General features: G+C 34.2%; 2 protein-coding genes across 2 annotated transcripts in view; both read left to right on the top strand.

Moving 5' to 3' along the window:
• Window positions 7,184-10,840, top strand: LOC104718696 (uncharacterized protein At1g04910-like). Its single transcript, XM_010436487.2, has 10 exons — window positions 7,184-7,438; window positions 7,551-7,641; window positions 7,929-8,005; window positions 8,158-8,246; window positions 8,369-8,558; window positions 8,707-8,888; window positions 8,999-9,101; window positions 9,340-9,668; window positions 9,988-10,377; window positions 10,476-10,840. The coding sequence occupies exons 1-9, from the start codon at window positions 7,184-7,186 to the stop codon at window positions 10,322-10,324; spliced, it is 1,653 nt and encodes a 550-aa protein (XP_010434789.1). The 3' UTR covers window positions 10,325-10,377; window positions 10,476-10,840.
• LOC104720298 (heat shock 70 kDa protein 17-like) overlaps window positions 11,702-12,183 on the top strand; it is a 4,788-nt gene continuing 4,306 nt past the window's right edge. The window contains exon 1 of the mRNA XM_019230716.1: window positions 11,702-12,177. Within this exon, the coding sequence (XP_019086261.1) occupies window positions 11,717-12,177 (461 nt within the window). The 5' untranslated portion in view covers window positions 11,702-11,716. The remainder of the gene's footprint in view (window positions 12,178-12,183) is intronic.

The raw sequence follows: 12,183 nt of genomic DNA, 5'->3' as shown, positions 1-12,183 counted from the left end.
GGCCCAGCCCATTTGGGAGATAAATGGAATTTTCTTATAAAAAAAACAAAAAAAAAATGTTGAGCTCTTTGCATCTATATTAACATTTTTGAAGTACATTTTGTGTTATGCCCTTTTAGTTTTTCTTAATTACTTTGTTTTATTTACAATATTAACCCCTATCAATTTCCTAAAATAACATTTCGTAGAAACTCAATTAATGAAACTATTTAAAACGACCTAATATAATACGTTCACTGCCATAAATATCTTCACAACATCTATTAAACCTTAAAATTTTCCTAAAATAACATTTGTAGAAATTCAATTAATGGATCTATTTAAACTAACCTAATTTTAAACGTTTATTGCCATACAAAGGTTGAAAATATATATACATTCCGTTTGTTCCTAAAACAACTCTATGCAGTAAATGATTAATCCCATAAAAATCTGAGAATCCATTTTAATAGATGTTTGGTGACTGTAGGACCTATTCCGTTATAATGATACAACATCATTTGAGTAACAAATTTAACCCGCGGTATAGTGTATTACGGGTTAAATAACGAGGTGTATTGCGGGTTAAATAAGTGTGATAGACACTTTTAGATGTGTACCAGGAGATAAATGTATTACTAGATTATACATATACCACACGGGTTAAAACCTTGAAAACACTACAAAAATCTATACTTTGAATACTTATATCAAATACTTGTAAAATTTTATATTTTTAAAATTAATAAAATAATAATAAAATAACAAATAAATACAATATAAATTTTAAAATTAAAAATATTGTCCCGCGGTGTACCGCGGGTTAAATCCTAGTATATTTTCTATATCACAAGTAAAATCAGTTCCAAACGTCCCGCTTCCAACATTATTTAGCTTATTATTTCTAAGCTCACTATACAAAATATTTAGTTTATTATATATGTAGAACAATTCTTAGGTTCACCCCTAACAATTCTTGGGTTCACCCCTAGGGGTGAACCTTTCTTTCCCCTCTCACTTAAGGAAACAAATTATTGATTAAGGAATCAGATTATGTATATTAATTAATTTTAAAATTATTAATTCTAAACATTATACTATAGTTTTAAATTAGAAAATCTAAACCCAAATCACTCATTTTGTAAATCCAAATTAAAATGTAATTTTCTTTAATTGTAAAATATAAACCCTAACCACTATTTTATAAACCCAAACCGACATATAATTTTGCTTAAATTTAAAATCTTAATCCTAAACACTATTTTGTATACCCAAACCGACATATAATTTCGTTTAATTGTAAAATCTAAACCCTAAACTTTAACAACTCTTTTGTAAACCCAAACCGACATATAATTTCGTTTAATTGTAAAATCTAAACCCTAAACTTTAACAACTCTTTTGTAAACCCAAACTGACATATAATTTTGTTTAATTGTAAAAACTAAACCCTAACCACTTTTTTGTAAACCCAAACCGACATATAATTTTGTTTAATTGAAAATCTAAACTCTAATCATTATTTTATGGAAAAACGACCTGTATCCCCCCAAGAAACTTTCATATAGCACCACATCCACCCAAATTTCAAACTTCGATCTATGTCCCCCTAATTCATAAGTTTCAGTCCAGTATCCCCCTAATTATAAAGTTCGAAACCTCTGTCCCCATAGAATGCTAAAACGTGGTTTATGACATAAAACCAATGCGAAACCAAAAACCAAAAATGGTAAACCGAATTGAGACCTGGTTAGTATTATTCACGACCCGATTAGAGTTATTCACGACCCGATTAGAGTTATTCACATCTCGGAATATATACCCATTGAGAAGAATCCCGAACTTAAACAAATTAAGAACCCTAGTTTTCAGTTTTGCTCTCCTTTGCTCTGCTATTTACCTTCCTTAGAAAATGAGATACCAAAATAGAAGAAACAAAATAACAAAAAACAGATGGGAAACCAATACATAAGCGAGTTAAACATCCTAAAACCAATACATAAGCCGAGTTAAACATCCTAAAACAGAGACAATTATACATTAGCCGATTTAAATACCCTAATTAGATGGGAAAACAAAAACCAAACCCATCCAACACTTTCTAATCCTTCATCCTTGATAGATCATCCTTGAGACATCACAACTCCTTGAGACGGTTCCACTTGAGTGCCTTGAGTGCCTTGAGTATGATATAGGATCCGGAATCACTCCGCAATCTTATAAACAAACGGTGATCAAGAACTGATCAATAAGCGTTGGCGGAAGATGGATACGACGGTAAAGGTGGTGGTGTTGCTTTGATTGACTCTCTCAATCTGTGGGCTTGATTGACTCTCTCAATCGGTGGAGAACTAGACTTGTTTGAATCACACAAACAATTCTAACCCTTTAATCTCAAGAATCAAATGAATCTCTCAAATGAAACTTAAAGACAAACTTGCTTAAACAAAGACACTCTTTGAATAAAACAAAACAAACTTGTATATTTCTTAGATGATTGAAAGGTGCATAATTCAATGATGATGGAAGAGCTTATATAACGCTCAATACAAACGGTCTAAAGTGTATGGAAAGGAAACATAAATGAGAGATTTTGTGTGAAACAATGAATATGGCCGTTGGTGATGGGTGGTGAGCTCATTATGGTCTTCTAATAGGAGAAAATAAATGATAATCATGTGCATTGATTTTCCTACCGGTTGGAGATCAAAAGAGAAATGTAGTCTTGGCCAAAGATGGAAAGTAAGATCTCCTCTATACTTGGATGCGAACCAAGGTCTTCTAATGTGTCTCTTCTTCAGCTGGAGGGTCTCAAATGTGTGGATAAACGAACAGAAAATGATCTGTTGCAGTGTGAACTCCGTAAGTGCATTTAGCGCTAAATTAGGAAAGTTGAGGGAAATATAAATTCGCCTAATTCTCTGGGTGCTCAAGCATGGGAAAGTGTAGCTAACTCTCCTGTATGGTTAGATGTGTCTCCTGAATGTTCCTTGGTTGATGATGACTTGATGTCCTCATCAGAGTACCTAGAGCATTCTCTTGTTCAAATGTCTAAGACACAAGATGAAGTCAAATAAAGGTCAGTTTCACATAATATTGAAGATGAAGGATAGTAGATAGAAAACTACACATACTAACCTGTTTAGAAGACTTCTTCTTCGAGTGAAACCTAGAATTGTGACCAGCTTCACCACATATACCACAATGCATTATCCTTTTCAACTGTTTAGGTGTTTTTTTCGAAGGAGACTCATTTGGTCCTCTTAGTCCCAAATTAGCCTTGATATTCCTCACAAACCACACCCAATTTACTATGTTTTCTACTTGTACACACCCCCCATGCTATTGGGTAGATAACATTATCTGAATCTCTACCTAAAGCAACCATCAACTGACCTTTAACTTTACCTTTTATAAAGGTTCCATCTAAACCTATTAGTGGCCTACAAGTATTTTTCCATGTTCTCTTGAGCACATCAAAGCAGATATAGAACCTATTGAGTACCTCTTCTCCTGCATCGTTAGTCACAGTGTCAACTTCAACAGTTGAATCTTCGTTTGATTCTCGTATCTCAGCCGCGTAATCTTGGATCCTTGCAAATTGCTCATCATACTCTTTCTCAATCCATCTCAATGCTTTATTCCTTGCAGCTTGACATTGAGGCCTGGATACAATGATCTTCCATTTTGCTTTAATGGTTTGTTCTATCTTCATTGGAATGAAATACCCAGTTTCTTCTCTGATTTGATCTAGAAACAACCTAGAGATAACATGAACCTTCAACATCTCACAATCTCCATTCAGATTACATGTATGCTTTTCAATGTACTTATTCACCCTCCACCTACTACATTTCTTCGTGATTGCACAATATATTCGCTAAATACATCCATCTCTAGCACATCTAAATCCAATCTTGGTTTTATCATACATGTACTGTGCGATGTTGCATCCAGTCTTCAGAGCATGACCGGATACTCATCATGAACGATTGATGGTTCGTCTCTAAAATCCATTACGGCTTTCTCGATGTCAAACGCGTCTCGCTCCCTTGGATCTTCATCGTCGGGTTCATCGTCTTCGATCGGCGAAACAGACCCAATACCAGTAGTAGTAGCCTCGTTATGAACGACTATCGCATTCGGGTCCAACTCATTCGAATCCATCGCAATTGAGATTTTATCTTCTCTAGTGTTTCTAGGGTTCTTCGATTTGGGGATTTTTATGTTTTGGGGATTTTAGGATTAATGGGTATTGTTTAACGGGTTGAATCAGGTAGATTTGGATTGATTTCTGGGTTAATTCGGGTTAGTTTTGTTGTCACGCGGTTAATGGTTTTTCTGGACCAGTAAACCAATGATAAACCACATTTTAGCATTCTATGGGGACAGAGGTTTCGAACTTTATAATTAGGGGGATACTGGACTGAAACTTATGTATTAGGGGGACATAGATCAAAGTTTCAAAACTGGGTGGATGTGGTGCTATATGAAAGTTTCTGGAGGGGATACAGGTCGTTTTTCCTTATTTTATAAACCTAAACCGACATAATTTCCTTAATAAAAAATCTACAAAATTTGTTTCCTTAACTTGTTTTGTCTTTTTATTTTTATTTTGATTAATTTCTAAATATGATATGATTAAAGAAGTATAATCCTCAAAATAAGGCTTTCAAATTAAAGAAGTATAAAAATTTTATTTTGTTCTTTCCCCATTCTATTTAAAAGTTCTCTACAAGTTTACATATATCTTTTCACTATTTTATTTTTAGAAATTAATTATTCTCATTTTTTTTCCTTTTTTTTTAAGATCCATTTCAATATTTATTAATGATAGTGATAAAGAGTTTATGAAAAAAATTGTTCATAATCACTATAATAATTGTTTTCAATTTCCAAACAAACTAAAACCTATTCTATGGGATTTTCCCTATGCTCAATTGGGACGAGGCATGGTGGAATGAACGTATTAAGGTAATATTTAAATAAAATTCCCTATATATTAATAGAGAAGCATTCTCAAGAAAATGCTGATGTTTCGTCGTTGGAGAGCTCGAGACACCAATGAATTTATTGCCCTCATTTTTATGGATATTGACACATAATTACTATTGAATGATAAAGGAATATTCCTTTTCAATTAATTAAAAAATCAAACATATAAATTTTAAAATATATTTTAATCATTTTAACATAGTTAATTATTATAACATTATTAGATCTAAAACATTTTCAAAACCTAAATTTATTCACTTATTAAAAAACTGATTACTATTCACATATTTAAATTTTCCAAAATAAAATTATCACAATAATCATTATTATAGGCAATTGAAATATATTATTTAATACCATTGGTATAATATTTCACGGGTGAAATATATTTTTACACAAAAAAATTAAACAAAATAAAAAATCTTGCATAGATTGAAGAAATATCAGACTATATATTTAGTTGATACACTGTATTTTGATCTACATATATTCTCACGGGTTATATATTTGGCTTTTACACAAACAAATTTTAAATTCTCAAAAATAACTTTACTCATAACACTAATTTTATCTGCATATTGTTACCTAGTATAACATTATTTTGTTAGTAAACTAATATTTTGAACTTAAATTTATTATTATTATAGGAAACACCATTTTTGAACTTACTTTTAAAAATTTTATTTTATCATAAATAATATTTATTTTATCATTAAGTTTCTACATGAGTTCATTTCTAACATAATTTATATTTATTATTAATATATATATTTCAATGATAAAATTAACAGTTTGAACTTTAAATTTTCTGTGTTAAAATTTATTTTTGTCATTAAATTGATATATGAATTATTTTTTTACATAATTATATTTATTACTAATATATAATAATAATAAATAACAGTTACAGTTTTAAAAGTTGTTAGTAAACAATCATATTTTAATAGTTAAAGTTTTTATAGCCAAAATATCTATAACGAAATTCTCTGCAGCCAAAATTTAAAAATCAAAGTCTCTACCACCAAAAATAATAGACATTATCAATTAGGACCTTAGTTAGACATCATGGGTAAACGAAGAATGGTCAAAAAGAAGGCAGAAAAGTAGAAAACATTTCCCCATCCAAAATGGTGCTCTCAATGTAAAAAAATAAATAAAAAATGGTGCTCTCAATTTCTTCATTAAATTGTAAAGTTTATTATACTGTATTTAAAAAAAGATTGACTATTTGTGGTGCTAAAAAATAGACGTTTGACTTTTTTTTGAGTGCCACCAAGATTCTGACAAACGAATTATATCCCTGCTAATTAATTGAAAAACGTAATTAAATTATTGCACAACATAACGTGACCAAATTAGTTAAGCTACATATCAGGAGGAGTTTGATCAAGTGGTCCAATCAATCATTCTAGCTTCTTATAGTGGAGAGTAGTTGGTAACAAATCGGTTTAATATTCTGTATAAATTTCGATTAGTTCCGGTTTGGTTATCGTGTGTGATCGTAACTTGCCGGTGGTTTTGCGACGGACACGTGGGATGTTGTAAATGTATCACGTGACTCAGCTGTAACTACCTTTAAATTCACTACTGAATTTTATTTTTATTTTTCCAGATTCTCATGTACATCTGTGATTTCTTCGGTTTATTTTTTTTAGTTATGTTTCCAAAAAGACATGAATGTATTACACCTTCTTTTTTTTTCCTCTTTTCCTAAGCTTACTATTAATAAAAAGAAGTGTGGCTTTGAAGCAAAATCTTAACTGTTAAGTGGCGTAGAAACCGGTTTAATATGTTAATTGTAGCTCGGTTAAGGTTAATTTCGGGTTGTTGTGTGATTTAGTGTAGTTAAACCAATTAATTCAGGCGAATAATTAGAAAAGAAAAAAATTTAGGACAAAAAGGCAAAGCGTGGTACTGTCTCTTCTTCTCTTGTCCGTCTTCTTCACCATTTCGAAAAATCTCAAAAACTTTATACAGAGAGAGATCCTTACAAATACTTTTGCTAACTTCCCAGAAAACCCTTATCCTCGGATCTGTTCAACCTCCCGATCAAGAACCTTAACCTTTGCGATTTCTTCAGTTTTTTTTTTTGCGTCAGATTCCGTTTTGGGTATCCCCGAGATTCTTCGTGGGTTTCAGGGGAGGGAGATGATGGCATTTCCGTGAAATCAGTGATGAAATTGGGAGTGAGAAGTAATTTAATTAATCTATGGGGGTAGTAGCTGAAGTGTGGAGGTCGAGCGTGAGGCTATTGACGAACTCGCCTCAGCTTAACGGTGGCTCACATCATCACAAGTCTGCGTTATGGAAGTGGCGATCTTTCTCGAGTCATCCCAAGAGAACCGTAATGTGGACATGGGTTTGTGGTTTCATGCTTTTCTCCTTAGGTGTCATCTCACTCTTAACCGGCCACGTTGTCTCTCACCTTGAGTGGTATTCTCAGCAATTGAGCAAACACAGCTTAGTAAGCTAACACTAGTGTTTCATTTTTGTTACTTTCAACACTTGAGATTGTCACTCTTCTTACTGCTCAATTTTTTGATTTCTTGAAATTGGATTGTTGTTATTCTTCTCAGGATATGAGCCGTCGAGAACCAATTGATGTATGGAAATCAAAATATTCCAAGTTCTTCTATGGATGCAGTGAGAGAGGAAGGAACTTCCCTCGTAAGTCAGATCTTCTTACATGTGTTCTTGCCTTGTTGAATAAAAGAAGTTATAAGAAAGTGAAAGTTTTGTCCTTTTTTCCATATTGATCTTGAATACTTTAGGTAAAAAGTCTGTATCTTTATTAAGATCTAATTGCATATTTGACTTACCCCTTTTAGTTTCGTTTAAAGCATAAGCAATACAATTTTGGGTTTCTGTTCATGTACAAGAAAGATTAGGCTTCAGTATTTCTTCTTCTTGTATCAATGGTCCTCTTAAACATTGTTTTTTTTTTCATCTTACAGCTGCTGCCCAGGAGCACTCGTCTAATGGATATTTGCTTATTGCAGCTAGTGGAGGCCTTAACCAGCAAAGAACAGGAGTAAGTTATATTATGTCTCAAGAATAAATATGTTAGGCTATCAGCAATAGAATGTTGCTTATCGTCTTTATAGAGTTATGTAGCAGTTGTTTCTTCATTGAAGTCTCCTCAGCTTGTTTTGAAATTGAAAATAATGTTATCTTTTTGAGCAGATAACTGATGCAGTGGTTGTTGCACGGATTCTTAATGCTACTTTAGTTGTTCCCGAGTTGGATCACCATTCTTATTGGAAAGATGACAGGTAACTTTTAGCAAGTTTTGGTAAATGAAGGTAACAGTAGCCATGTCAATTTCTTATGGGAATGGATCATCTGATCAAACACAAATATTTACTGAATAAAAGTTGCTTTGATCGCTGTGCAGTGACTTCAATGACATTTTTGATGTTAACTGGTTCATATCTTCTCTCGCCAAAGATGTGACTATAGTAAAGAGAGTTCCTGACAGAGTCATGCGTTCGATGGAGAAACCTCCTTATACCATGCGTGTGCCTCGAAAGTCTACTCCTGAGTATTATCTTGACCAAGTATTGCCAATTCTCTTGAGGAGACATGTAAGTCTATGTCACCTAAGAATCAAATTGTATAATTTTATCATATTATACACCAGTTATATTTGTTTTTTGCTATCCCCAAAAGTTCTATGGTTCTGTTTCAGTTTAATATGGTTGAAGCTAAATCATGTTTGTTGAAATCTTGCAGGTTTTACAATTGACAAAGTTTGACTACAGACTAGCAAATGATCTAGACGAAGACATGCAAAAGTTGCGCTGCAGGGTCAACTATCATGCTTTAAGATTCACAAAGCGGATACAGTCAGTTGGGATGAAAGTGGTCAAGAGGATGAGAAAGATGGCCAAACGTTTTATTGCTGTCCACTTGAGGTTTATTAAGTTTCTTTAACAAGCATACTAGATTGTTATTCTCTGCTTTTTGCTTAATGGTCTTTCAATCATGTCATATAAGCATGTAACCATACTTTGATGAACTGCAGATTTGAGCCTGACATGCTAGCCTTTTCTGGTTGTGACTTTGGTGGGGGTGAAAAAGAGCGAGCTGAGCTAGCAGAAATAAGAAAACGATGGGACACATTGCCTGTGAGTTCATTATGTTCTTTTACATAACTTTCTTAATTATCCAAGTTCTATGCGTTATTTGTCTACAGGTGCAGTGAACTGAAACTTGATATGTGTGTTTGCGCTTCTTATATTAAGAAATATATTTACAAACCTTGTTACATCTATGTTATTATCATAGAATAAGAGCATTACACCAAATTTTCTTTTCTTGTGGAGACTTTGTTTGGAGTTACAATATCTCACTACCATACCGCAGGATCTGGACCCTCTGGAGGAAAGAAAGCGTGGGAAATGCCCCCTTACACCTCATGAAGTGGGCTTAATGCTGCGTGCTCTTGGCTTTGCAAATGACACATATATCTATGTTGCATCTGGAGAAATATATGGTGGTGAAAAGACACTGAGACCACTTAGAGAGCTATTTCCAAACTTTTACACCAAGGAAATGCTTGCCAATGATGAGCTGAAGCCTCTGCTTCCCTATTCTTCACGCCTTGCTGCCATTGACTACATTGTTAGTGATGAAAGCGACGTATTTATCACTAATAATAATGGGAATATGGCCAAGATTCTTGCAGGCCGAAGGTTAGGAAAATTTCCACTTGTCCCAATTAGAGCTGTTTGCTGTTAAAATAAGTTTTCCAGTATGAAACAACAGGCGATAGCATCTTATCATTTTCTTACTTTGAATAAAGTAGGTGATATATAAATATAATGCCCTGCCCTTGCCCTTGCTCTGCCACAGAGAATTAAGTAGATTTGGTTGAGGCTTGTCATAGCTACACGGTGCATCCTCATTCACATGTTCTTTCTGGTTGCATTTGCATGAATTGCTTGACTGGTTCTTCAATCCACTTAACGCATCAGACACGAGACCATGACACTCTTGAGTATGTATTTACAGGAGGTACATGGGTCACAAGAGGACCATCAGGCCAAATGCAAAGAAGCTAAGTGCTTTGTTCATGGACCGAGAAAAGATGGAGTGGCAAACTTTCGCCAAGAAAGTGAAATCTTGTCAGCGTGGATTCATGGGTGATCCAGATGAGTTTAAACCAGGACGTGGTGAGTTCCACGAGTACCCACAATCTTGCATATGTCAGAGACCCTTCTCTTATGACAAAACCTCAACTGACGACGAAGAAGACGACATACCAGAAGAGAACCACAACAACACCAGCACTAGACATGAGCATTTGTCTTCAGCTGACCATGAGCGTGACGAAGTTTTCCCAGACTAGCAAAATGGTTCTGCAGCATCAATATAGGTCGCTGGAGATTTTACTGTAACCAGGTAAAGGTCAAAATTCCAACTTTTTTGTAGGAGGATAATAACATACAACCATAAAGATGTACATGATTTAAATAGAAGTCTTTGTGTTGCTGTTACAGCTGTTGTAAGGAGATTGATCAACACAGGTAGATCGAGGAGAGGAATAGGAGCTTCCCACGTAGCTACTTGTTGGTTCTAAAGTGTTCATAGATACTTCTATCGAATAGGCATACATAACCCCAGCTCTTCTCTTTGTTTCTTTCTGATTTTGAAACACCACCACCAAAACTATCTCTTATCTTGTATTTGTCTTATATCTTAGTTTTTGGTCTTTCAACCCGTTGGTCTTTTTTTTCTTTTTTTTTTCTTATGGTATTCCCTTAGATTTCCTGAAATGTAAAATCAAGTTTCCCTCTGATTCCTAACATTTTTGTTTGTATTTCATTTTGAATATCAGAAAAGATGTGCATTGATTTCGATTCAAGTTTATTCAATCAACTTTACTTAAAGAAAAAAATATCCCGGAATATTACAGAGTTTACTACAAAAAGATGCTTTCATGAAAAGAATATTCATACATGTTATGAATACAAAATAATTCTCATAGGTGTATGAGCAGAGGTGAGGTTGGTCAAAGTTCGCATTTTTTAACTTCAAAAAGAAAGACAAATGGGCCTGAAAGGTTTAAGAAGAGTCTCTCGTTGTGCTAGAAGGTTCACCTGGATTAACCAAAACACACTCCAGACTTGTAGCGTAATCACCAACACACGAAGCGTCTCACATCGCAACACGTGTCAGTTTTCACACGTGGAATATTTTGATTGGTTATATCTCTGAATCTTATTCCACCTCAGTATTAGTATTACTCTTCTCAGTAATTTATATATATGCACTCTTGTCTCCATTTGTTTTCTTTTCTTTCCTTAAGGTTTCTCCAGAACCTGACGGAAGATTAAAGAAAAAAAAATAAAAAAAATTACGAATCTGCAAATCGATTTCCGCCGGAGAATGCGATCGGAGCTCGGAAACTGGTCATTCTCTAATACCTTTTTCACTATCACAAATCGCTAATTCTTTTCTACAACTTTGTTTGATTTCACACTTACCTGCCTCGATTGCTTCGAGTATCGGAAATTTTCTACGTGTGTTTTGCTGAGAACATTTGCTTAGTCTTGATGTTTTCGTCTTCGATTCTATGTGCTGTTTAGTAATATGACTCTTGTTGTGCTTAGCTTTCTTAGAGGTGATATGAATCGGTGTTTTATGTCTCATCGGCCGTGATCGATTTGAAGTTTTGAAATCTAATCGCATTGTGCTTTTTTTGTTGGATTTATTCTGTTTCTAGGGTTTTTGAATTCTAATGCGGTTGTTTCTTCAATCTTGCAGAGGAAGTGCAGGTCTCTCTACTCTCTTGGTGTTTATAGTTAACGATCGGAATATGGGGAAGATGTTTAGTTGTTTAGTGGTGTTCTTGTCATTGATCTCTTTAGTCCCATTTCCATCGGAATCCGCTGTTTCGAGTGTAGATTTAGGTTCGGAATGGGTTAAAGTTGCCGTAGTTAATCTGAAGCGAGGACAGAGTCCAATCTCTGTAGCCATTAACGAAATGTCAAAGAGGAAATCCCCAGGTCTAGTGGCGTTTCAATCTGGAGACAGGTTACTAGGCGAGGAAGCTGCGGGTATTACGGCACGTTATCCGAATAAAGTTTATTCACAGCTGAGGGATATGGTGGGAAAGCCTTTCAAACATGTGAAGGATTTCATCGATTCTGTCTACTTGCCGTTTGATATTGTTGAAGATTCTAGAGGTGCAGTTGGTATTAAGAT

The sequence above is a fragment of the Camelina sativa genome, chromosome 10, assembly GCF_000633955.1.
Source record: "Camelina sativa cultivar DH55 chromosome 10, Cs, whole genome shotgun sequence".
Classification (NCBI taxonomy): domain Eukaryota; kingdom Viridiplantae; phylum Streptophyta; class Magnoliopsida; order Brassicales; family Brassicaceae; genus Camelina; species Camelina sativa.
This window is presented reverse-complemented; position numbering and strand designations above follow the sequence as displayed.